At 43.0% G+C, this 23,558-nt stretch overlaps 2 protein-coding genes across 3 annotated transcripts; one reads left to right on the top strand and one right to left on the bottom strand.

Moving 5' to 3' along the window:
• Nucleotides 1-444: 444 nt before the first annotated feature.
• Nucleotides 445-15,307, top strand: mms19 (MMS19 homolog, cytosolic iron-sulfur assembly component). Its single transcript, XM_070851403.1, has 31 exons — nucleotides 445-535; nucleotides 1,042-1,090; nucleotides 1,577-1,677; nucleotides 1,765-1,850; nucleotides 1,977-2,051; nucleotides 2,524-2,593; nucleotides 3,379-3,507; nucleotides 3,638-3,699; nucleotides 4,487-4,573; nucleotides 4,698-4,772; nucleotides 5,726-5,803; nucleotides 6,264-6,402; nucleotides 7,014-7,168; nucleotides 7,378-7,456; nucleotides 7,821-7,946; nucleotides 8,027-8,108; nucleotides 8,262-8,359; nucleotides 8,576-8,737; nucleotides 8,818-8,973; nucleotides 9,833-9,932; nucleotides 10,225-10,327; nucleotides 10,496-10,573; nucleotides 10,683-10,809; nucleotides 10,912-11,018; nucleotides 11,122-11,178; nucleotides 11,285-11,471; nucleotides 12,118-12,200; nucleotides 12,305-12,469; nucleotides 13,127-13,186; nucleotides 13,276-13,376; nucleotides 14,075-15,307. Exons 1-31 carry the CDS (start codon nucleotides 448-450, stop codon nucleotides 14,103-14,105), a joined length of 3,096 nt encoding a protein of 1,031 aa, XP_070707504.1. The 5' UTR covers nucleotides 445-447; the 3' UTR covers nucleotides 14,106-15,307.
• A 30-nt stretch (nucleotides 15,308-15,337) lies between these two features.
• On the bottom strand, nucleotides 15,338-23,466 carry zdhhc16b (zinc finger DHHC-type palmitoyltransferase 16b). 2 transcript variants are annotated; one of them, XM_070851404.1, is made up of 10 exons: nucleotides 23,358-23,466; nucleotides 19,591-19,892; nucleotides 19,309-19,503; nucleotides 19,055-19,143; nucleotides 18,913-18,941; nucleotides 18,633-18,766; nucleotides 17,965-18,050; nucleotides 17,581-17,704; nucleotides 17,368-17,438; nucleotides 15,338-16,975 (listed from the first exon to the last, which is right to left on the bottom strand). In XM_070851404.1, exons 2-10 carry the CDS (start codon nucleotides 19,858-19,860, stop codon nucleotides 16,873-16,875), a joined length of 1,101 nt encoding a protein of 366 aa, XP_070707505.1. In that variant the 5' UTR covers nucleotides 19,861-19,892; nucleotides 23,358-23,466; the 3' UTR covers nucleotides 15,338-16,872. The 2 variants fall into 2 exon arrangements, with proteins under 2 accessions (XP_070707505.1, XP_070707506.1); XM_070851405.1 differs by having other exon boundaries at nucleotides 19,591-19,888; nucleotides 23,358-23,449.
• Nucleotides 23,467-23,558: the final 92 nt, after the last annotated feature.

Genomic DNA, 23,558 nt, shown 5'->3' with positions numbered 1-23,558 from the left:
GTCAGGACGAAAAGAAATTATGAATGGACACCGACAAAGGTAATGCGTAGTTATTATGCACGGCTTCCATGTTTGTTTCGAGTATATTATTTTCAGTGACATTGGCTGTAAGTAATTAACAGTACAAACGCACACTGTGCCTCAGTAGAAGAGGAGACGGTATATCAGGAGTATTACAGGGAATTGCACTCTTGCAAGAGTATACTCTTTGTGGTGCATTGAAATTCGGACAGCACCTGAAGGCATCACCAAATAGAACTATTTTCATTTCAACATAAAGCAAATGTTTAAATTTCAAGCAACACAGACGTGACCCAAATTACAGTAGTTTAATATTCTTAATCCTCCTATTTAAAAAAAAAAAAGAAAAGAAGAAAATGAGTCACTCTTGCGTTCCGCTCCGAACTTTTTGCGCATGCGCGGTCTGAGTTGAGTTCCCGGGGCACGATGGCTGCGGACAGTGCCTTGCTGCTGTCTCTGGTCGAGGAATATGTCTCGGGATTACAGGACAGCAAGGCTAAAGATACAGCAACAGGTAGACAATCTTCATCATAGCTTCCTCGACACATTTCTAGTACAGCTCGTTGCGGTTAAAAAGCGCCGTCGAGGCTGCTGGGCTGTCGCTTAAAGGATGCGCAACACGGCATGATGGTTAACTAGCTAACTTAGCGCCACAACATCCTGTGCGGGGTCACAACTTCGAGATACAAAAACACACGCGCAGTGACACTGGTCTGCTCATTTTATCACCACACCAGCACACACTGAATGTGTCTCTAGCGTTTTATTGGGCTGTCATGCGACAAATAATGTGAATTTTAATGCGAGTCTCAGTGTGAGTTCTCCGCTTGTTAGCTGCTGTGTTTGTCTCCCACTGAAAGCATCCTGTCAATGAACTCTGTACCTTTGAACCCCGCCGATGCTGCTAGTTAATCTGTAGTTAACAAGTAAAGATAGTTTAGTTATGCTTGTGTGTGTGTTTATAATCTGTTATCTGCAAGCGGTTTAGCTATAACTCACTAAGTTTGGATCTCTATTCAGGTGTCAAAGATGGAAAGTTTACAGTACTGCAGCTGGTGGAGGCACTGGGGTGAGATGTCAACATTTTTTCTAATATTATAGCATTTACAAACATAAAAGTATGACCATATTATAATGTTATTTTTCCCCTCTATTTGAACGATCTTCTGGTTTTAGTAGGTTACAGCAGCAGGCTTTGCTCTAAAATGATATGATACATACACTGAACAAAAATATAAACGCAACACTTTTGTTTTTGCTCCCATTTTTCATGAGCTGAACTCAAAGATCTAAAACATTTTCTATATACAAAAAAAACCCAATTTCTCTCAAATATTGATAATCCATCCCACCTCACAGGTGTGGCATATCAAGGTGCTGATTAGACAGCATGATTATTGCAGACACTAGACACTTGTAGACACTAGTTGGGTAGTGTCACTACAATCTACACAACATTGCAGAATTTTATTTATTAAAATGCATCAAGTCAGTTTGAGTCACCCTCTTATGCAATATTAAATGATGATGATGAACATTTCCTGGCCTGCTGTAGACGGAGTCTGACCAGCGCTCAGCCTCACACTCGAGCCAGAGGAGTCCAGCTTCTCTCTGAAGTTTTACACGAGTGCCATGGAGGTCTTACAGAGAGAGAAGGTACACATGTTCTCCTACATTTAGTAGAAAAGTTGGCCCATTCAGGTAAAGAGTGATATTTCATCAGCATGTATCTGTTCTCCACAGTGGAAGTGCTGATAGCCTTCTATGAAAACCGTCTAAAGGACCATTACGTCATCACACCGCCTGTCTTACAGGGGCTCAGAGAGCTGGTGGGTGTCTGAAATTTCCTGCGTAAGAGTAACTAACTCGGCAGGGTTGAGAATCAATGTGAGAACTTCCAGATGTGATGAGCGCGTGCATTGTGTGTGTGTTTATGTGTGTTTTCCCCCCTCCAGACAAAATGCACAGTGTTGCCCCCTGGCTCAGCGGTGTCCATGCTGAGGTCTTTGTTCCAGGATGTTCACGTTCAGGTGAGGCGCCGCATTGTGTTACAACAAAGATATATTAGAGTTGTAGCAAACAAGATTTTATCTTAACATACACCTGAGGAAATCTGATATAGGAAGTGGTGCCTGAGTGTTTGTGGATTTGAGTCTAATCCAGTCGTTGTACTAAACTGTATTGTTTAGTGTATTTGTAAATGAACAGATTAAAAACTGTTAATGAGTTCACCTACAAGCTTAATATTAATCTGCTGCTTTTGGCCAAATGTCAAAATGCACAAAAGTTGTCTTATTCACTTACATAATGGCTCTAACTGTGTCTTGAATCCAGACATATGCGTACACACATCCTTGCAATATCAGACCACACGTCCTAGGATGTGTGATGATGTTCTTGTTTCGTTTGTGAAACACTTCCTCTTTTTCTTTCTAGGTTAACTACGCTCATCTAAATTGTTCTTAACTTAAAAGCTCATCGGGTCTGTTTGTCTTCCTCTAGTCTTTGATGCTGGCGGAGAGAGCTTGTGTCTACAACATGCTCATCAACCTCATGGAGACCAGAGAAGCCGGTAAGAGACGGCAGGTTTCAGTCTGACTCGCAGCAGCTCAGGTAATAGAGTAAGATGCTAACGGTTCCCTACAGTGACTGAGCTCTGGCCGATAAAGAAATAGTCTCCGTACTGAAGACGAAGGTGATAGAAAACGTCAGAGAGTGAGTTTTGGAAGTCAGAAATCTCAGCAGTCGGCCCCCCGAATCACTTGAGGGCAGTTAAACTCTTCCCACTGCTGTAATAAAGGACAGATTGTCACACTTTCTGCTGCTTTGTTTAGCAGTTGATTGATTTGCATGTTTTGCGTAGACGTACTGTATCGGATGCAAATAGAAGGCTGACAGTGAAGTGTTTTTGTGTGGCGAGATGAACACACCAACATGTAGGATGATGCAGTGAGCCCTCACCTCTGACTCTGCATTTTATCCTGTAATAAAATGAACCACAACAATATCACTGTCAAAGAAATAATGCTTTACAGTGTATCTGTTAATTAAATATAATAAAAGTGATTTGATTTAACAGAAAATGAGGACAACTGATAAATCCCTTCAGGCCATATATTTGTTAGTCATAGATTTACTTGTTTTTTTCCTTCATGGTCAGGCTGGATTAGATGAACCAATAGTTCTAGCCTACACACTACATCCTAAGAACTTTTCAGAGATGACAGTCAGCGGTGGAGAATTTTCTCCGACTTGTAAGAATCTGCTGCTGCTTTGCAAACAGCTTATCCTGTAAATCTGTCAGCTGTCTCACAGAACTTGAACAGAACCGTGTTTTCGTGTCTGACTCTTCCACAGAACTGAAGGGTCTGGGGGCAGACTTTGTGTTTGGTTTTGTCCAATCAATGGACGGAGAGAGGGATCCTCGCAACCTCCTTTTAGCCTTCCAGATCGCCAAGAACATCATCCACCGCGGTTATGATCTAGGTGGGAGCACACACACACACACGCAGCATCTTTCTCGCTGTTGTTTTCTCTGTGACCTTTTCTCAACCTCCATTGCACAGTTCAAGCATGGCTATTTCGCCTCCTGTTAATTTCCTGTCTGCTGCCTCAGGTAAATTCACAGAGGAGCTGTTCGAAGTGACGTCCTGCTATTTCCCCATCGACTTCACCCCCGTAAGTCCCTGTTTGCTCAGCTGCTTTTGCCTGAGAAGTGACGACAGCAGAGATGGTAGCAGACAGAAATTTCATCACCGACTTCCTGTGACCGGAGACGAACTGTGTGGAAAACAACAACACTGCAGTCTGTCTCATCATGTCTCATCTGCTCACGCACATTTCCCATCTTCCCATCTTCCCATCACGCACATTTCCCAGAAGATCACAGCTCTGTGATCGTTTGTTGAACACGTCGCCAAAATGCCACTATTGTGCGCAGCAGTGTCTTACCACATGATAATGAAACAGGATCAACACTTTGCAGATCTTTCACATTATGGTTGGAATTTAGTCTTTTTTTACTTAAAGCACAGCCTGAAGTTTTGTATTTTGCAGTGAACCATTGACACTAATTAAGATGTTGACATGCGTTCTATGTGCCTAAATGATATTCTGAAATTCTTTTAAATATGGAAAAGTCTCCTAGAATTTACTGTATTACTAAATATCCAAATAATTCAAAAACTCTCCATGGAAACGACAAGCTGATATATTGTTGGACTGATTATATAACACATATTTCTACGCTCTTCTACGCTTTCAGAGATTTAGCCTTAATGCTGCTTTGACAGAAGAGAACATATCTGGCAAAATGTGATTCATTGAACTGACATTAGCAGTGGTGACTAATTGTTAACATTTGTTTGGATTGGACTATTTTGGCTTCACATTTATTAACATGTAAATGCATTTATGATTTAGGTGTGTTTTCAAAGCCTGTCCTATCTCTTCTTACCTCACCCAGCCTCCAAATGACCCCCACGGCATCACCAAGGAGGAACTCATCCAGATGCTGAGGGACGTCCTCACTGGGACCCCACAGTTTGCTGAGGTAGGACCATCATACCATGTATGACATTGTGCTTTTTGGTGGGATGGAGATCTTGTGACCTGAGAGGATTTGGATTACGACATGTTTCTATGTGAGCCTAATGAGAGTCTATGTTCTGTTTTAGTTTCTGTTGCCTCTCATCATTGAGAAGCTGGACTCAGATGTTCAGAGTGCGAAGCTGGACTCGCTGCACACACTGGTGAGAAATCTCTACTATTTTCTAAAACGTGCCTCTGACTACAGCTCATGATGCTGCAAGACGTCTGTAAATGTGGATGATATACAGTTGATATTCCTTTAAAGGGATAGTTTGGATTTTTCAAAGTGGAGTTACATGAGGTGTATTTCCTACACTAGATGGCGGTCGGCACTGACCCTAAGCAATGCACTGCTGTGGACGAGGGCAGCAGGAAATCTAATTCTACCCAACTAAAAAAGGCCAATCTAAAAAAATCAATATCAGTTTTAGTCTATGATATTTTTAGGTTTTTTGCTTGCTTGCTTGCTTCAAAGCCACCAGACTCTATTGGCAACAAACAGTAATTTTCCCTCACAGACTATTGAAGTTCGCTGTGCTACCTCTCCCTCGATCAATTAACTAACACATAAGTTTGGATCCAAACTAACCATTTAAAAAATCAAAGTCACACAATAATGCAAGCAAACTAAGTGATCAAGCTGTGGTAGGTTTTTTTCAGTGGAGTCTGGTGCTTCTGAAGCAAATGAAGAGAGAACAGCTTGAATTCCCTGTCGAAAGGACTGACAACAGCGTAGAGCGGTGAAAATATTCTAAATGTAGCATACACTTAAACTGATATAGTTTTTTTTATTTTTTTTATGTGGGCCTTTTTGAAGTGGCTAAAATATGTTTGCTGCCCCTGTGCTCAGCTGTCCATTGCTTGGTGCCTATGCTGGGACTCCTGCCTCCCTCTCCTGACTGCAGTGTACTATAAGTAATACACTTACTACGGATAAGTACCTCACACAACCCCACTTTTAGTAATCCAAACTATCCCTTTAAGCCACATAGTCAATCATTACAACTACACTGGAGCTGCTGAGAGGCCCAGAGCAGGAGGAGTTATGCAGGGCATATGAAGGTGATGCAAGCTGTCCTTGGTTTCTTATCTCACCACACTTAATATTTTTCAGACTGCCTGTGTGTCACAATATGAACACAAGGACTTGGCAGAATTCCTCGAGGGCCTGTGGGCGTCACTGCGCAGAGAGGTTTGTTTCAGATGGATTTATACGGAAACAGTAACAGTGCTTGTGATTTTGATCGACGTGTGTGTCTGGTGTCTATATTTAAATTCTAATATTTAAATGTGCTTTTTGTAAAGCATTTGCATTGAGCTCCAAATAATGGCCTCTCTGCATGTGAAAATGTGAGGCACCATCATGTAACAATATAATGGATGGCTCGTCAGAAGTGAGGATGTAAAGTGACCCACAGCACAATGCTTTACAGGAAGAAAGGAACAAAGGCCTGGGAAGCCAAGAAAAATAGAGCGAAGTCTGGACCGATGCTGATATTCAGCAGCGTGTTCTTAACAAGAGAAGAGACTAATTCCTCCTGCTGCACGCACTGAAAACACCTTTTGAAATGATAAAAATCAATCACAGAATTGTGTCAAAATAAACTCGAGCTCAAGCTAATGAAAAACATTCTGCTCTTGTCTCATCGCAGGTGTTTCAGACATCCAGTGAGAAGATTGAGTCTGCTGGCCTCGCTGCTCTTACCGCACTCACTTCCTGTCTGTCTCGCTCGGTCCTCAACTCTGACTCTGAAGACTCCCTCAGCACCTTCCTGACTCTCGTGCTTCAAGGTGAAATGTTGTGAAATCCACCTCATTTTGAGCATTACAAACAAATTTAGTTGGAAGGCAGGCAGGGGGACAGTAAGGTGGTAAGAGAGGGTCTGTAGATGCAAAACTGATTGAGCTATATATGTCAGAACTGTGGTAATGGGGGGGTTTACTGCAGTGTACACTGACAGGAAATTATACCACAGTGACAGTGTACAGCTAACATGTCATGCTAACAGAAGTGCAGTTAGGGAAACTTTCCAACCACCATCACAGGTTTATAGGCTTTTACGTGAAGACCATCTACATATAAGTGACTATAAGTACCTTAATATAAAATCTACCATTTGAACAAAGCTTAATTATAATTATAATTCTGGGGTTTGATATTGGTTGATTTTGAAAGGCCAATATCAGTATAAACATGTAAGGGTTTGTAAATATTTGATCCTTCACATCCCCAAACCCCCCAAAAATTCCCGTGTGAATCTTTTTAGGGCAGAAAAACAACATGTGAGACACTCAAACTGACTTATAAATGAAACCAGCGTGAACGTGTCAGTGTAACACTGTGAAACACACCCGGTGGTCTGTTTTTTTTTTTTGTGTGTGTGTGTGTGACGTTCTTCCAGACTGCAAACATCACCTGTCCGAGCCAGACCTGAAGCTTGTGTGGCCCAGCGCCAAGCTGCTACAGGCCGCCTGCAGCGCCTCCAACAGGGCGAGCAACATCATAACAGCCGCCGTCATGCCTTCTGTCATTGAGCAGTACAACAGCAGAGCACAGGTAAACAAGGAAAACTGGCATCCAGATGATTGTTTAGTTTACTATGAGCCAGTGTGATGATACATACTTGGACTGTATTTTTTGAGAGATTCTCTTTTCGTTTCATTCACATGTTAATGACATCTGTCAGTGAGAATTCTGATACCATGTGCGTTAATATCACCGAGTTGTAATAAACATGGAAAACATGACTTTTTGTCTTTGTGCAGTGTTCGCACAGACGAACTTTACTGGAGGTGGTGCAGCGATTTATCCAGTCAGTAAAAAGCTCCTCGTCCTCAGAGAACGGCAAGTGCTGTTTATTACTGTCTGACTTCAGGGCATCATATCCACTGCAGACCGCTCATGTCTCTCTTACAGCATCACACATCACGTCACATAAACCGTGATACAAATCCTCAAGTTATCCTATGAATAATATAATTATGTCCTTTTTTGATGTAATTATTCCCACATGATAATCTTCTTTAAAGATTATCAGACAGATAACTGAATTATTGCTCTTTGTAAGTTTTATAGCTCTGTTTCTTGTTCTGTTCTTGCAGTAATGGTACCACAGAGATTGTTGTGTGGAACCAAATGTAGAACCAACCTTCAGATTGTAGCTCATCTGTAGCTGTTTCTCTGTCTGTGTTTGCTCCCTCCACATTAGAGGAGAGTGTGTTTGTAGCCTTCCGTTCGTCCCTGTGCAGCATCGTGTTCTCAGCTCTGACGGAGAGTAACTCCAGTCTGCAGATCACAGCCACCTCTGTGCTCACCTTGCTAGCACAGCAAACAGGTGAGGTGCAGTGCAACTCTACAATGAATTCAGTCATTCGGCCCTGTTGACAGACATTACAAATCTACTGCGTCTCTCAGGTCTGATGTTGGACTCTGACATCGAACTGGCCGTCGATCACCTGACCAGACTGCTGCTGGCGGAGGAAGACGACAGAGTCAGGTCAGCTCGTGTTAAGCATAGTCCAGTCATCCTTAACAGCCAAATGAAAACAGAACTGTTCTTTTTTTTTTTCTTTTATTCTCTTGTTTTTGACAATCTGAGTCAAGACGTTTGGAATAAAGATAAATCGTATCTCTCTGTTTCTACCTGCAGTCTTGCTGTGGTGGATTGTGCCGGAGCTTTAGCAAAGATGCACCCAGCAACCTTTATCACTAAACTGATCCCAAGACTAAAGAATGAAATGTTTTCTGGTAAGTGAAAGCATACACTAAAAATAAGATACACATTATAAGGGAATATGTGAAAACACTATACAGAAATTAATATTTGTGTCATACAGTTACATAATTAATCATGTTACTTATGTTAAAAATAAGTTTTATGTTGTATTTTTTGATCTTGAACATAAAGTATTTGTCAGTTTCCAGTAATATTTTTCTTGAATTTAAAATCTCTCCCCTCCTCAGAGCCCATGGATCAAGACAACAACAAAGAAGCCTCTGATCAGCGCTCCCATCATGCAGTGCGCCAGCGGTGTTTGTCCGCTCTGGCTGCGGTGTCCAGCCAACCCAGTGTTGTCCAGGAGAGCACACCGGTTCTCCTGGAGGTCCTCAGCTCAGCGCACACAGGTAGTCTGTCTCTCCTGTGCAGGCTTCAGAGATGAAGAATGACTTTCAGATGAATGCCAGTGAAGTTTCTTGGTTTTCAGGTGATGTTGACTTCTCAGTGGAGGAGGTGGTGTCGGCGTGTCGCAGCCTCCAGAGGATAGCAGAGCAGGCTCAGGACACGGAGGAGACGGGACGATGCTTCCATGACATCATCATCCCGCGCCTGCTGTCTCTGGCACTCCAGGCAGCACTGCAAGGTGAGCAGTCTCACTAACATAACTCCAGCATTTTTAAACAGAGGCCCTATTTTTAACATTTTTTGAGTTCAAGATGATTGGTCAGTAGAAACAGGTTTGGAGTTCAGTCCAGTAGAATGCCTCAGTAGGCAGCAAAGGCCTACGATGGCTGTAATCCTTTGGGTCAACCTGCCTCATCAAAGAACGTCCACTAAAAGTGCTTGTTTTAGCCCCTGACAGGCTCAGACTGTTATTTGAAGTGTCCTACTGAGACAAACCTGTAAGATCCTTTTTGTTTAACCAGAAACAGCCTTTACGTCGCACAATTCAAAGCCACCAGCCTCCATTCACAAAAACAGTCATTTTACCTCGCAGCAACTCGGATTTTAACATCTGAGTTGCTTGTCAAGTTGCTTGAACTTTGATGTTTTAACACGTCAGTTTGTATCTGAACGAACTGTTTAAAACAGTGACCAGAAGTCACACAAAGAAACAAACAAACTAACGAATCAAGGCAGCGGTCGACTCTCCTGTAAAATTACTGTTTTAGTCTAGTGAGTTTGAATGGCATCATCCAACAGCTGTTTCAGGTTAAACAAAGGTTAAACAAAACTGATCTTACAGGTCTGTCTCTGTAGGTAAACTGTCTGTAATGTCGTCAGACACTTTGAATACCGGCCACACAGAATATGTAAAAATAGTATCCAGCTTTGAAAATATCGGAATTATCCTGCTACTGATGATGCGTTGTTGTTTTTGTTTTTGTTTTTTTTGGTTTTGGTTTTTTTTTTTTCAGGGATTTGAAAAACATGGAAGTTGAAAAGGGAGAATTAGTTTAGCTGAACTCCAAACGTTTTTTATTTCCTATTCATTGCTGCAGGTGAGGGGTCATCTGGTCGTCGTAGTCCTCTTGTGGAGGAGGTGGTCCTGTCTGCCATGGTCCCTGTCATCAGCACTTCCTGCTCCAGGCTACAGCCCACGTCAGTACAAACTCGGTCACCTCTTGTGTCGCTGTTTACCTTTTTTGTAGAAATGTAAACATACAATCACAATAAATCTCTTTAAAACCACAACACCATGATAAGGACATCTGTATGAATGGAACTATCTGAACTAGTCTTAACTAAATTTAAAGATCTCAGGCTTTGTCCCACCTGCAGATCTAAGAAAAAACCTTATTTCCTGTCTTATTTTGTCAGTCTCTCTGATTTTTTTTTTTTTTTTTAACGACATACTGTAAGAGTGTTTCTCATGTGGCTTGTCTGTCGTCAGGCTTGCGGGACAAACGGCATCGAGGGCTGTATCTCTCTTCCTGGATGGCGATGTTTCATTTTTGCCCGACAACTCCTTCCCTTCACACTTGCAGCTGCTCAAGGTTTGTATGGAAATAGATTTGTGTGAATGAGCGATTCCAACAAACCGATAACTATATTAATGAACGCTTCCAGCCCTAATTTAGGGCTTGATAATCTTCTTTGCAGCACTGTTTTATGTCGATGACTCTTGAAAAGTGTAGTTATTGAGGCACATAATGTCTCCCCAGAAGCAGCAGGGGGACTCGTGGAGCCGCTCTCAGATGGTTTGTCTGCTAATGGGATGCGTGTGTTCATTACCTCGCAGTGTGAGTCTCAACTTGAACTTTTGATTCCACTTTTCCTAAAAACCCTTAAAAAACACCCATGTTTTCCTGCTACTGGAGCTGTATTGTGAGTGTGGCGTATGTCTTGCAGGTGGAGGTGCCACAGGTGGATCACCTGCTGTCAGAGCTGGCGGAGATGAGCTGCTCCTGCAGCCACCCGCTGTCGTACACCTCGGCCGCAAAGTGCTTCGCCGGCCTGGTCAATAAGAGAGCTCAGGGTCAGTTTGTGTCTTTAAATGTCTGCCCGCTCTTTGTTCCAAAACTGCGAGACTGACTTCGTCAACTAAAAGCGGCTGTGATGCTTTGGTTTCCCCCTTCAGGAGATTCTCTCGACAGCCTGATTCAGAGTACGATGAAGAGAGTGTGCAGTGAGCTGGACTCTGCATCTTCATCAGCGCGCGTTCAGGCTTTCACCCTCATGATCTGGGTGAGTCGCTCTGTTTTCAACATGTCTGCTGCTGATCGTCTCCATCATTGTTTTTATATAGTTTGCTGCAGTCATTTTTGATCAGCCAACTTTTTGTCTCTAGGTTGCCAAGGCTCTGCTTCTCAGATACCACCCTCTGTCCACAGCACTGATTGACAAGGTAACCACACACACACACAATCATTTTTCTAGGGCTTTTGGACATTTATAAAAATTCAGGACTGAATAATTTGGTTTTCATTTTCCTAAACTGTGTGGTTTTGAAGCTCTTCTCTCTGCTGGATGACGCTGATCTGGGTCCAGTGGCAGCGGACGGCTTCTCGCTCCTGATGAGCGACTCTGCCGACGTCCTGAACCGCGGCTGTCACGCCGATGTTCGCATCATTTACCGCCAGCGCTTCTTCAGTGAGAATTCAGCCAAGTTGGTCAAGGGCTTCAACGCTGCACCGCAAGGTACGAGCCAACGGCACGCCTGAGTGGACGTTTTTAATTTGAAATAAACGCTTGGAACTTGAGGAATGTATCTGAATTTCAGATACATTTCTGACATTACAAAAGACAGAAACAGACAGCGTTGTCTATTACAGGTGGCCCAGGAATGATCAGAGAAAATAGGAAGACTTGAAAATACCAGATTGTACAGCAGTTTGAGCTTTGTGACTGACATGAAGAGTCCTGGACTGTGATATTTGGTTATGTAAAGCATAAAGAGGAAATGAGAGAAGGAAATGCAGCCTTTTCAGCAGGCTTTCTAAGAAGCTTCATATCCTTTCTACTGTATGATGGAAGTCTCAGGCTTTCAAACTTGTGAAGAGTCAAAGGTTTTTATTTAGTTCTGCAGTTTTACATGAATTCAGTTTATTCACACAAGTGCAGTGTATGAAAGATTCATCTCACAGAGGCCTACATTTAGTGGAAGTTGCCGTAGATGTTTGCTCATGCTCCAAAACTTAAACAATATTTACAGGATATTTGAACACAACAACATTACAGTTAGTTAGGTATTTTTACGGTTTTGGACTTTTTCTCTGATCTTCTCCTGCAGGCAGTTGTCTTAGGCTTAAGGTCGCAGATTAATTTTATCATCTGTCTCCTACAGAGAAGAAGCCCAACTACCTGAAGGCTCTGTCTAACATAGTCAATAAACTGCCCAAGCAGGTTCAAGTCACGGAACTACCAGCGGTGAGTAAATAACAAACTCCCGCTGTCACTCCAATTTCCACATTAAACTGTAACCCGTCTGTCACATGGTCAGCACTAATGTGAAGCTTTCTGTTGCCGTCCAGCTGCTGTCTCTGCTGCTGGAGGCCCTGTCATGTCCTGACCAGGGCGTCCAGCTGTCCACCCTGTCCTGCCTGGAGCCCGTCCTCATCGACCCACCACCAGCGCTCATACAGCAGCTCGAGGCCTTGGTCAGCAGGCTGCTGGCCCTCACCTCCAGTCCAGCCATGGTTAGTGAGATATCAGCACGCTGAGCACCTGAGCAGCACGTGTGCATCGCGGAATCCTGCGGGGGGATTTTTGCCATCCATGTTACCAGGACAGAGCAGCCTCACAGCCCACGTGGCTCAGCTGCAGCTCAGTAGTCTCGTTTGTTTGTTTATGCAACACACGCAAAAATAGACAATAAAAATCATCTTTGACTGTCATATTGGCATCATACCAGCAACTTTATCCATCTTTTCACTACAGTTTTAATGACTGTACCTGTAGAATAGGACACACACATGACATTTTCACTCAACACTTCCTGTATCCGTGTAGAATCAAGAGCCCTGCAGCATGTCTGTGGCTGACAGCGCTGCAGCAGTCCTGCTGTCTGTGTGGACACCACATGCATGTGAGTCTCAGCAGTTCAGGTAGAGGTAGCAGCTTCACACAGGTAGAGGGTAGGCCGAGTGTTCCTGGGGAGAGTAAAACGTACAAGTGTTACTATCCGTGTTCAGTCAGTGCTGAAAACTACAGTTACAAATGCATGTGCACCCTGAGAATTTCTATGAGACACTAACCAACTTATTCGTCCAGTTCAGATCTTCACAGCTGGAGCCGACTTATGCAGCATGTAAATTAGACAGAGCTCTAACTAATATTTTGCTTGTTTTTTGCAGAACGTAAGGATCGCCTCATTGCGGTGCCTCCATGCCATTTCCCGCTTTCCCGTACATGAGGTAAAACCTGAGGAGCATGTATGTGTGTATATGTGTGCGTGTGTGTATATGACAGCAAAAACAATCATGCTTCTGTCGACATTTTTCAGATCTTACCATTCCGGGTGCGAGTGCTGCGAGCTCTGGCCCGGCCTCTGGACGACAGGAAGAGGCTGGTGAGAGGCGAGGCGGTTCAGGCAAGAGCGGAATGGTAAGAATCAGACACTGGAGGATATGCAGAATCTGAAATACACTGGTAATCACAACGTATCACATTTGTCGTGACAGATTTGATCCTTTTAGTTCTTTGTTTCAGTGGTATATTTGCTGATAGGAGAGATTACTGCTCACTCTCCCTTCTGTCACTGTTTTTAGCCTCAAATCCTGGAAAAAAATTCAGAAGTGGCTTTTAAACCAGGTTAAATGCAAAGGAATGAAATGTCTATACTCCTAGCAAGAAAAAAGGAAAGGCCAGTTGTATTTGTGCAGGGCCGGGTATCAAACTCAGTATTGTTAAGGGTACTGAATTACGTCGGCACTACAGATTCATGTCAAGTCAATCGGTGCCACGTCTCATTACCTGAGAGCACATGTAGGTGAGACAATAGGTTAGAGAAGAAAGAGAGACAGTGAGACTACGTCACCCTGTTCAAGTCCAACACAGTCACGACGATGGTGAGTCAAAAGAGGTCACAGGGAGGAGTTTGAGTTTGTGTGGTGTGTAAAATGTTCTAAATAAAAAACTAAATGTTCTTAATAAGTAACAATGTTGAAATGAAGAAGTCTTGACATCACAGCAAGAGTAAAGTAAAAAAGAGAAAAGGTACTGATGGGTACCAGTTTATCTGTATCAGTTTGAATGTGAACAGTACCAAGCCTCACATTTGTCCCTTTTTATTCCCCCTGTAGGTTCCTAGTGGGAAGTCCTGGGGGAAGGTGAGTTTTCAAACACACCCCAAGTCTGCCATCGTCCCTGAACGTGGATGAGTACAGATGTCAGAGAGCCAGACTCCAGGAGCAGGTACCAAGAAGGCTGTGCACACCTCTCTGTCCTCGGTCAAACTCTCCAGCAGTAGCAAACCCCCCCCCCCCCGCTTTTTTTTTTTTTATTGAAACGCTTCTGTTGTAACTGTCTTTATCTTCACAAACGCACAATTAAGAGCACATGGACTGACTGTGGAGCAGTGTCTTAAGTTAAAAGAGTGCAAATGACTTATTTGCTTAACGTGTAATACGCCTCATGTATGTTGTCTTTCTCTCTACGTATTGGAGAAAATGCAACATCAGATCACATGTCAGCATTTTGGTTGCTCATTATTTGAAACGTGTCCAGTGACATGAGAGTTTTATCTTCTAGGTTTCCGACTGAGTCAGACCAGCAGCTAAAGTCAGTTTGTTCACCTGAGAAATAACTAATTTCTAGGAGATTTTCCATCAACTAAATAAAATAATCAGGACATCTTCTTTTTTAAATAAAGATTTTTGAAAAATTGATCAGGAAAGTTAAAGATATCTAAATTCTGAAATTAAATTGGCTCTTATTGAATGCATTTTGCATCCGTCAACTTCTGTACGAAGAGAGAAAGCAAACAGTACATACATTCATACAGTGTTTGTTGAACTGTGGTGGCAATATTTTCTTGTCTTAAACTTTTGACTATTTTGAGAATTTAAACCTCTGCACTTCACTGCATGTAAAGATGTGGACTTGCAGCCTTTCATCTCCTCATCTGGATGAATGTAGAACTGAGCAGTAGTGTCTTTACAACAGCCGGAGTGTTTGATTCAACTACCCTGGTGTGCCAGCTGGGTGGGGCTGTTCAGACCTGTGCCAATTGTCCTCCAGCTGCTCACAAGGCGACGTGAATCAAACACCGGCATCACAACTCCACTCACATGAGTTCAGTTTTTAAGATTAATGTACAATGAATTAAGATAAGTTATATGAACATTATGTCAACCATCTTGTATTCTCTCAATGTTTGAACAAACATGGTTGGAACATCTATTATTGTCGAGTCATTTCAGTAAGGTTGGCTGACTGGACTTCACATCAACTTATGCCAAGGAAATAGACGATATTTAAAATGTCTAACTTAACATGTCATTAAAACTTGTCTTTATAATTATACAAAAAGCATTTCAAGTCCTTTTTTTAAGAAAATGGAAACATTTCAAATATCAAACAGCTGTTTTATTAAAAAAGACACATCAAACTGGAGCACAGCTCCCATTGGTTACAAATGATATCACAGCTGCACATCATGTTTCTATGGCAACTACAGATCCAACTCATCCATCATTAAGTTATTGATATGAACATGTTGGGGGTGAAGAATCTGAAAGGGAATTACCTGGACTCGATTTCACAGTGCCTGATTCACCAATTTACTGTTCCTCATTTGAAAGGCTTGAATCAACAATGTCTCTTAACAGTGTCTAAGAAGTTGATGACAAAATGAGTGCAGTGCAGCTGTTTTTTCTTCTTTTGAAGTGTGAAGGCAGAAATTTAAGACGAGTGAATTCAACTTGGTTTTCTCGCTCTTCTTCGGCACCAGAACATCAGTTCAGAGCAGCGGCTCTCTGCCCAGTTAGCACACACCCTCCCCAAAGCACAACAGCAACATATTACACATGTAAACATGCAGAGTAGTAAATCTTAAAACACGTTTAAAAAAAAGATTTAAATAATCACATTTATCAAATAAAATCAAAAATTGATTTTCATCTCATAACTTGCCCTCCCCCACGTTAAGAAACACTTGGAAACGTCCTCATGGCAGGACACACAAACACAGTTATTATGGACAACCTTTATAATCTACACTAGCAGTGTCCATTATTATGGTGCTATGTTTTGCATTTTATCAGTGAATCATGAGCACATGCATGCCGGCACATTCAAATCAGTGTCAAGAACTGAAACCTTTTATATTGCCATTGAGTTGGAGGGAAATCAGCTGTTCCGTCAGCAGAACTTGAAATAAACAGGACACATATTGTGGTGGAAGCAGTAAAAAACACAGTGCCATCATATTTACAGACAGAAAACCACTTTTCTAAAGAAACTAGCAGAGTTTCTTGAAAACGTGGTCTTAATTTGAAAGCATTAATAATACAACTGGAATAAAATGGCGGCTGCCGGTCGTGCCCATGTACGAGTTTATATTGTGCTGTACTGATGTCTGAAAATGCAACACATAGCACCTCATCACTCACCCACACTTCCATCTTACACGCTTGTTAAGAGGCCTAAGTGTTGGTGCAAGGTTTTCAGTCCAAGAAATGCACAAAAAGTCTTGGTCATGAGGGAGAAAGGAGACAGAGCTTTGGGCTTGACAGCAATGCCGGCCAGCAGCATCATTTAGAAATCGAACTGGTCAACAGCGCTGCAGCGGCAGGGTGCCATCGGCCGGTGGAGGTCTCCAACTGGACCTACTGTACAAGGTCGACTGGTGATGACGGTAACTGATCCTAAGAATCACTAGTGGTTATTCCCATGTGGTTCCAACTTCCCACAGTGCAAATACCAACGCAACAGAAAAACTCTTGATTTGTGACTACAAAGCCTCTTTCTCCATTGTAGCAGCAGACCACAACAGATGAAACAGGACGTCTACCGTCCCTGGCAGGTCACAGCAGTGTCAGTCATCGTGCTTATAGGTTGTACAAGTTTTTTTGAAATGGTGAGCGTGAAAGGCCGAGGATCAGATGGCCATGGGGTCTCTCCTGATGAAGGTGCAGTCCCACATGATGCCGTCTTCATTGGGAAGATGGCTGGAGGGCAAGAGGACCCGCGTGAACCAGTGACTGAGGAACACAAAGAACAAATAACCTGAACAGTGGCTGCAAACATCAAAGGACATTTTCAAACATGTAGTCTGGTTCAGGGATCAGGAGTTGGTTTCTACCTGTGTTTACACATTACATCACTTGTTTCACATTTCAAATGTGACTTTTATCCTGTAATCCTGTTATAATTCAGTTTACTGAAACAAGAGTATCCACCGAGACTTATGCAAGACAAGGTTGTTTTGGAAAATAAATAATTGCAGTCATGCTGTTTTGTTTCACATCTTAATGAAGTGCCTGTGATGATGTGCAAACACAGTGCTGTGAGGTTTCAAGCATCTTTGAAAATGTTTTAAGGGATTAAAACATTTTTACAGGCATCATTTAGGAAAACGTGTGACTGAACTCACCTCCTTTTTTCCACGCCAAACAGAAACTTCCAGTTGTTGAGTCTGCCATGATGGTATGGATTTCTGAACATCTGTTAGAAAAAAAGAAACATCAGCAGCCATTACTTTGCCAAGTTGCAGGTTTTTTTTTTAACACTTAGAGTTAAAAACATATATATAAAAACTCTGAGTCACCAGTGGTCTAACACTGACTTTGTAATCAAGTGTATGCACCTTGCCCTTCTCCTGCAATCTTTTGGTCTCTTTGCGGTTGATGTGCCGCTCCACACTGGTCTCTCCTCTGCTGATGAGTATGACATGCCACAGGGTGAGTCCTCCCAGAGCGACTGCCACTGAGCTGATGGGGGGGGAGGGGTGCATATTAGAACCTGACCTATCTGCATGATGTTTTCTTTGCCTGAATTTTGAAAGGATACTTTTGAAGTGGGGCTGTATGAGGTGCTTATCCATTCCGTTCCTCCAAACACTGGGTGTGCCGCCCACATTCTACTGCAAGTAAAGCACTAACCATGAGTAAGTACCTCATACAACCTCACCTCGAATACTCCCAGCTATCCCTTCAAACAGGGGGAACATATTTGGAGAAGTGCTCCTTACCTGGTCAGCACCCAGAGGAAGATGATACTCTTGTGAGCAGTGGTCTCCTCTACGGCGTTGATTGGAGGAGGGGTCTGATAGTACGTCTGAGGAGGACAGGCAAACGTCCAGCTCACACACACTCATGTCAAATATGAAGTTATTTCACATTCAGATCTGGCCTGACGAGGTTCTAGCTCACTGTTCTATGAGATCATTTCCCTCAGGAGCAAAAGGCTGCTTACAACATGGGTAAATTACAAGTCTAACAAGCTGGATCCTGTTCCCAGTTAAGTGATCTTTGGGTGTGGAGGACTTCCAAACTTTCAAACTAATTGGTATTCGTAGCCCGGGGTTGTTTGTTTACCAGCTGGTGCGCAATCACCTTTGAGATAAGACCATCCTGGATTGAAGGTAAATATGAGAACAGAAAACAAAGATCCTTTTCATGTCTCCTGTTTCGCTTGTCATTTGCCATCTGAGCTCGACCTCTGCCTTCTTGCTAGCGTCTGGCAGGTGCCACCGTAACATTTCGTCAAAGCTAAAACTGGGCAGAGTCTCTACTCATACCATTAGTAAATAAATCCAGGTACGTCCAAACTCAACGGGAACATACTAACAAAAATAACACAGTTGGGTTTATGGGGTGGCAGTAGCCTAAAGGGTAAAGACAGTTGGCTCGGCCTCACCTCTATGGCGTTGTAGGCCTCCAGAAACAAGTCCTTGCTGCTGATGCTGCAGTAGATGCAGCCCAGAGTCATGTAGAGGCAGAAGGAGAAGAAGTAGCGGTGGTTGAAATGGCCCACACAGTTGTTCAACCAGGCTGGAAGCACGTTCAGTTCAATGTGTACAAAGTGGGGTCAAAAAAATGTAAAAAACACTTGAAAGATTTAAAAAGGAAACATTTTCAAGCGAACGTTCTCTTTTAATTTTTTTTTTTTGTGTGTGTGGTGCTTGTTAGAAGGATACGACAGTGGTGGTCCATCTTCAAAACACACCTTTAATAAAACAGAAACAGGTCACATTTAATTAAAAAGACAAAAAAACTGCCAACCCAGTACATGAGAATAGTACTTTCTAACCTTCTTACTTCTTAATGATTAGTACTTACATGTTGCAGATGCTACAGTGGTGCGTCCTGGCCGGTTTCGGAGTGATGCATTTCTTACAGATGGATACTGAGGGAATATGAATTTTGTCCTACAATAAGAAGAACAGAAGTCAATCTACAGTGTGTTTTCCTTGTGGTATAGAGGAAGGAGACAAGAGGACAACCCCCCTGTAAACAGAGCATCAGACTCCTTCAGCTGAGCAGCACTCACAGCGGAAACCTTGCTGCACCATGTTACATTTTCCTGTCAGTACCTTGGGTGGGTGCCCCGGGGAGGTGGTGGTGGCCTTGTAGTAGTGGAAGACCACCATGACGAGAAGCCAGTGGCCACAGCAGAGGTGCCAGACGATCCAGTGCAGAGGGTAGGTGCTGAGGATTGTGGGTAGGACGAACAGGTAGACGATGATCAAAACCGAGGTGGTCAGCAGTACGACAAGGCAGACGAACACCTGAGAGAGACGAGAGAGGGTGAGGAACACAGTTTGGAGGCGAGGAGAGAAGAGAAGCATCCAGAGTGGAAATCCGACACAACTCACCACTCCGAACCAGCGGGTCACGTTGTCCACAATCCAGTAGACGGGTTCAAACGCGCAGTCCAAAAGAGTGTCCGAGTTGGTGAGGCTGTTGAAGTACAGTGACTTGAGCAGCAGCTTGCTGTAGCTCCACAGCTCCGACACCTTGCCGCTGACCCACGGTGTGGCTCCCCCACCTCTGCCGCCTCTCTGCGGGCGGCACAGCCGGCACCAGCGCAGCGCCAGTCGCATGGCCCGGGAGAGCTGCCACCTCCAGCTGCTGCCCATCCGCATGCCACCGCCACCGCCCCTCCTACACGCTCTGCCTTCCAGACACACGCACACACACAGGCACACAGACCAGCAGTTACAAACGCAGGCGGCGTAAAACAGCAGCTCTTCGTAGCGTAGCCTGATGGCCGCTGAGGTTTCCATCGCCATCTCTAGCTCCTTCAGGAGAAGTCAGAGCTGCGAGAGCTCCCAGCGCATTTGAAAACTTAACTAAGAGAAAGAAAAGTGAGCTGAGAGACGAGAGCAGAGGAGGAAGGCAGCACACGGGACATCCACTACTAGAAAGTGTTCCCTTTCCTGAACAGCACTAGTCAGTGAAGTTTGGTGACAGCATCTTCTGCGTGACACCCGTCCGTCAAAGAAAACAAGGACAGGGGCTATCAGGTAATGAGCTACGCCCATCTGCGCCTACAAATAAACATCTCCTGTTAATAATTCACAGCAAATCCTGATCTGCAGGCCAAAAACCTCTTAGAAACTTGCAGTGGAGACGCAGAGTGGTAACCCTGTAAGAGGGAAATGCAAAGGGATGAATGTCTTCAGAGGGAAATAAAGTGGCCACCTGATCCAGGGCATCATTTCATGAAAGTGAGTATTGGTTACACAGATAAGGCTCGTTCAGGTTCTCCAAAATAGGATGGCATGAATAATGAGAGATGCTAATCTGGTACCTTTAGTAGACAGTAACAGTAAGGCCCGACAACAATCTGCCCTAAGTCTCTCCTATCAGCTGCTCCCTGACTATCCATAGAGGGTGGCCAACGCAAACTTTGTTCTTTATCATTGCTGTGCACACACACACCTTTAAAAACAAGCTTAAGTGCAACAAGCGATATAGCACAAACCTGTCAACACTGCAAATGAGACACACGTCCCATCTGTCAAGGTTAAACACACTGACACCGATAATTAAAAGGTGCAACATTAATAAATCATGGATACATTCATTCTTCAATATTACTGTAATGACAATGCAAATGTTCGGAAGGCCATTCTAGCCAGGAAAAGGAGATCACTAACAAGTTAGTTGGTTAAATAACCAAAACAATGTGATGGTGAGTCAAAGTCACGGCTGCAACTGATGATTATTTCCATAACCAACTCATCTGCAGATTATTTTTTCAAATTAATTAATCTAAATATATAAAATGCCTCTTCAAAGTGATTGTTTTATCCAAGTCCCAGTCCAGAACTTAAAGATATTTGTATTATTATCATGCATGACAAAAAAAAGAAAATCCTGGCATCCACCAATACCAGATCAAGTTTGGTTTTCCTGCTTGAAAAAACACTGAGATGATTAATTGGTGATTATTTTCTCCTGGCCCATGGTGCACGCAATTTTGACTGACTAAGCTGTTTGATATTAGCTAATCGCGAGACTAGGGCCGTAACTAATGATTATTTTCATTCTCGACGAGTCCTCAGATTCAAATTCATCGTTTGGTCTGTGAAATATTAGAAAATATGTAAAAATACACACTGCAATTTCTCAGGTGAGAAATTCAAAATACTTGTTTTGCCTGAAGGACAGTCCAAAGAGCAAAGATATTCACTTTGCTATTATAGACAACAAAGAGAAGCGATGAATCATGAGAAGTCATATTTGCTTTAAATGTGACTTAAACAAATAGATAATTAGCAGAATTTTCTGTCAATCAAGCAATCGAATAATGGACTAATTATTTCTGCTCCGTATGAGACTCAAAGTCAGAATGTTAGTTCAAAGCTAGACTATTTCACATGAGATAGTTTGTCAAATGGGATACTAAGGACGATACGTTTGTTTGCTCTGGTCTAAATTAGATTAGTTCATTTTGTTTAATTAGTCATTCCAAACATTTTTTTTGCTGCCTGAAATGAGCCTCTGTACCACTGAGACCTTTCACCTCTACGCTAGTGTTTGTTGTTGATTAACCAGCTCATATTTGGAGGAAAATCTGCTGGATTTCTTCATAGCAAATATGAAAAGGAGAGCTGTTCTTCCAGAGACAACCAGGCTAACAGCATGTCTGGAAGGAGATGCAGGTTTAATTACACAAGTCACAATCGGGACGTAAAATGAACGTCATGATGTGAGAGCAAGCAGAAAATAAATGTGACACATGCAGCAACACGACTGTTGGTTTCACGGAGAGGCTGCTGGCTGACAAAACAGGACCTTTAAATGCATAATATTCATTTCCATGTTCTGTACCTGGCACAGACGGGAGGAACATGAGAGAGTGGCACACAGCAGGGCACCGCAGTCTCTATGGCAACCCGCTGCCCTAAATCTGGTCTTAGAAGAAAGGACGATCACTGTCTGCGTGTCTCACTGTAATAAGCTTTACTTCGCCCTCTCAGTCTATCTGAGTCCAAGAGGACGGACATGAATCTGCTGATTGGGACTTTTAGACAATTTTAGGCCTCGACAAAGGGGGTGGATCCATATGATCGTGTATCACCACGGTGTTTAAGGTCATCTGTGTTTCCCTCTAAACACAACAGATACTGACAAGTGCAACACAGTGCCAATAGGTTTTCTACAGCAGGGTGGAAGAAAGTAGATACATATTAATGTGGTGAGATGTGGCTGATTAACCTGTGGGGTTATGGTTATTAGGACAGTGTGTAGAGCTGAAAGGAATAGCCACTTGATTGGTTAATCCATCAACAGGAAATTAAACTATTTTCACAATTAAATCAATAGTTTCAGGCACTTGTCAAGCAAAAATGGTTGACAACAGCAAGGTCCAGCCTCTCCTATAAGAGGATTTGCTGTTTTATTTCATTGTCAGTCGTATACCTTTGGGCTTTGGACTGTCTGTGGTGACAAAATAGGACATCCTTAAGCTTTGGGAAGTTATGTGGCCGTTTTTCAATATTTTCTGACATGTTCTAGATTAATGTATGAATCACTTGACAGTGGAAACAGTCGTTACTTGGAGCCATTCTCATATATTAGCTGTCTTAAAGGCCACATTACAGCCCAGGAGATTAAATCTACAGTTGTAATAGAGTGAAATGAACAAACATCCCGCCATATGGTCCCCATTTAGACAGTAACAGTAATCTGTCCTCAGATTATTTCTCTAGTTTAGATTAGAGACTGTGTGGAAGCACAAGAAGTCACACACAGAACATCGTTCTACTGTCGTACATACAAGTATTGAGACCAAACTTACTGTAGTAAGTAAAGCTTTTGTCAGCACACACAGTTTGTCACCTTAGTCGTAAAGCGGGCTGAAGGCTCCAACAGAGGACTGAGATAAAACAACTGAACAAATGTCCACATTAAGTCAGTTCACACTGAGCGGCTGCATCATATTATCTTAGAACTAAACACTTCATCTTGTCCACAGTGGATGAACCTCCAGTTAGCTAACATTACATTTAGTTACGCTTCACCGTTAGCTGCCTGCTAGCTGCACCCAGCCGCCTCCAACCCGCCCATGTTAACAGTCTTTTTTTTAATAAACACAACACACCATCTCGGATCAGACACTGACATACTGTACCTGGTCAGGTGAACTGGGCGGACAAGCCTGCGGCACCACGGTCAGGTCATGGTGAGGCTAAACTGTTAGCTAAACTCCCCACAGACTGCTGCAGCAGACCCGCAGCACAGAGCGGCACTGCTCACCAAGATTGTCTATTGAACAGGAATTTTATTCACCAGTTTAAAAATATATAATACTTATAATCTGGCCGTTAAAGGA

This window comes from Pempheris klunzingeri, chromosome 20, assembly GCF_042242105.1.
Source record: "Pempheris klunzingeri isolate RE-2024b chromosome 20, fPemKlu1.hap1, whole genome shotgun sequence".
NCBI classification, from domain to species: Eukaryota; Metazoa; Chordata; class Actinopteri; order Acropomatiformes; family Pempheridae; genus Pempheris; species Pempheris klunzingeri.
The sequence above is the reverse complement of the archived record's forward strand: the minus strand, read 5'-3'. Positions and strand labels throughout refer to the sequence as shown.

What these genes read in the sequence shown, in the direction of transcription:
- mms19 (XM_070851403.1), top strand. Translation starts at nt 448, where the DNA reads ATGGCTGCGGACAGTGCCTTGCTGCTGTCTCTGGTCGAGGAATATGTC. An exon ending in CCACCGCGGTTATGATCTAG is followed by an intron (nt 3,508 to 3,637) that starts GTGGGAGCACAC and finishes CTGCTGCCTCAG; the next exon opens with GTAAATTCACAGAGGAGCTG. An exon ending in CTTTCACCCTCATGATCTGG is followed by an intron (nt 11,019 to 11,121) that starts GTGAGTCGCTCT and finishes TTTTGTCTCTAG; the next exon opens with GTTGCCAAGGCTCTGCTTCT.
- zdhhc16b (XM_070851404.1), bottom strand. Translation starts at nt 19,860, where the DNA reads ATGCGGATGGGCAGCAGCTGGAGGTGGCAGCTCTCCCGGGCCATGCGA. An exon ending in TGACCCGCTGGTTCGGAGTG is followed by an intron (nt 19,504 to 19,590) that starts GTGAGTTGTGTC and finishes CGTCTCTCTCAG; the next exon opens with GTGTTCGTCTGCCTTGTCGT. An exon ending in GAAGATGGACCACCACTGTC is followed by an intron (nt 18,767 to 18,912) that starts GTATCCTTCTAA and finishes ACGTGCTTCCAG; the next exon opens with CCTGGTTGAACAACTGTGTG.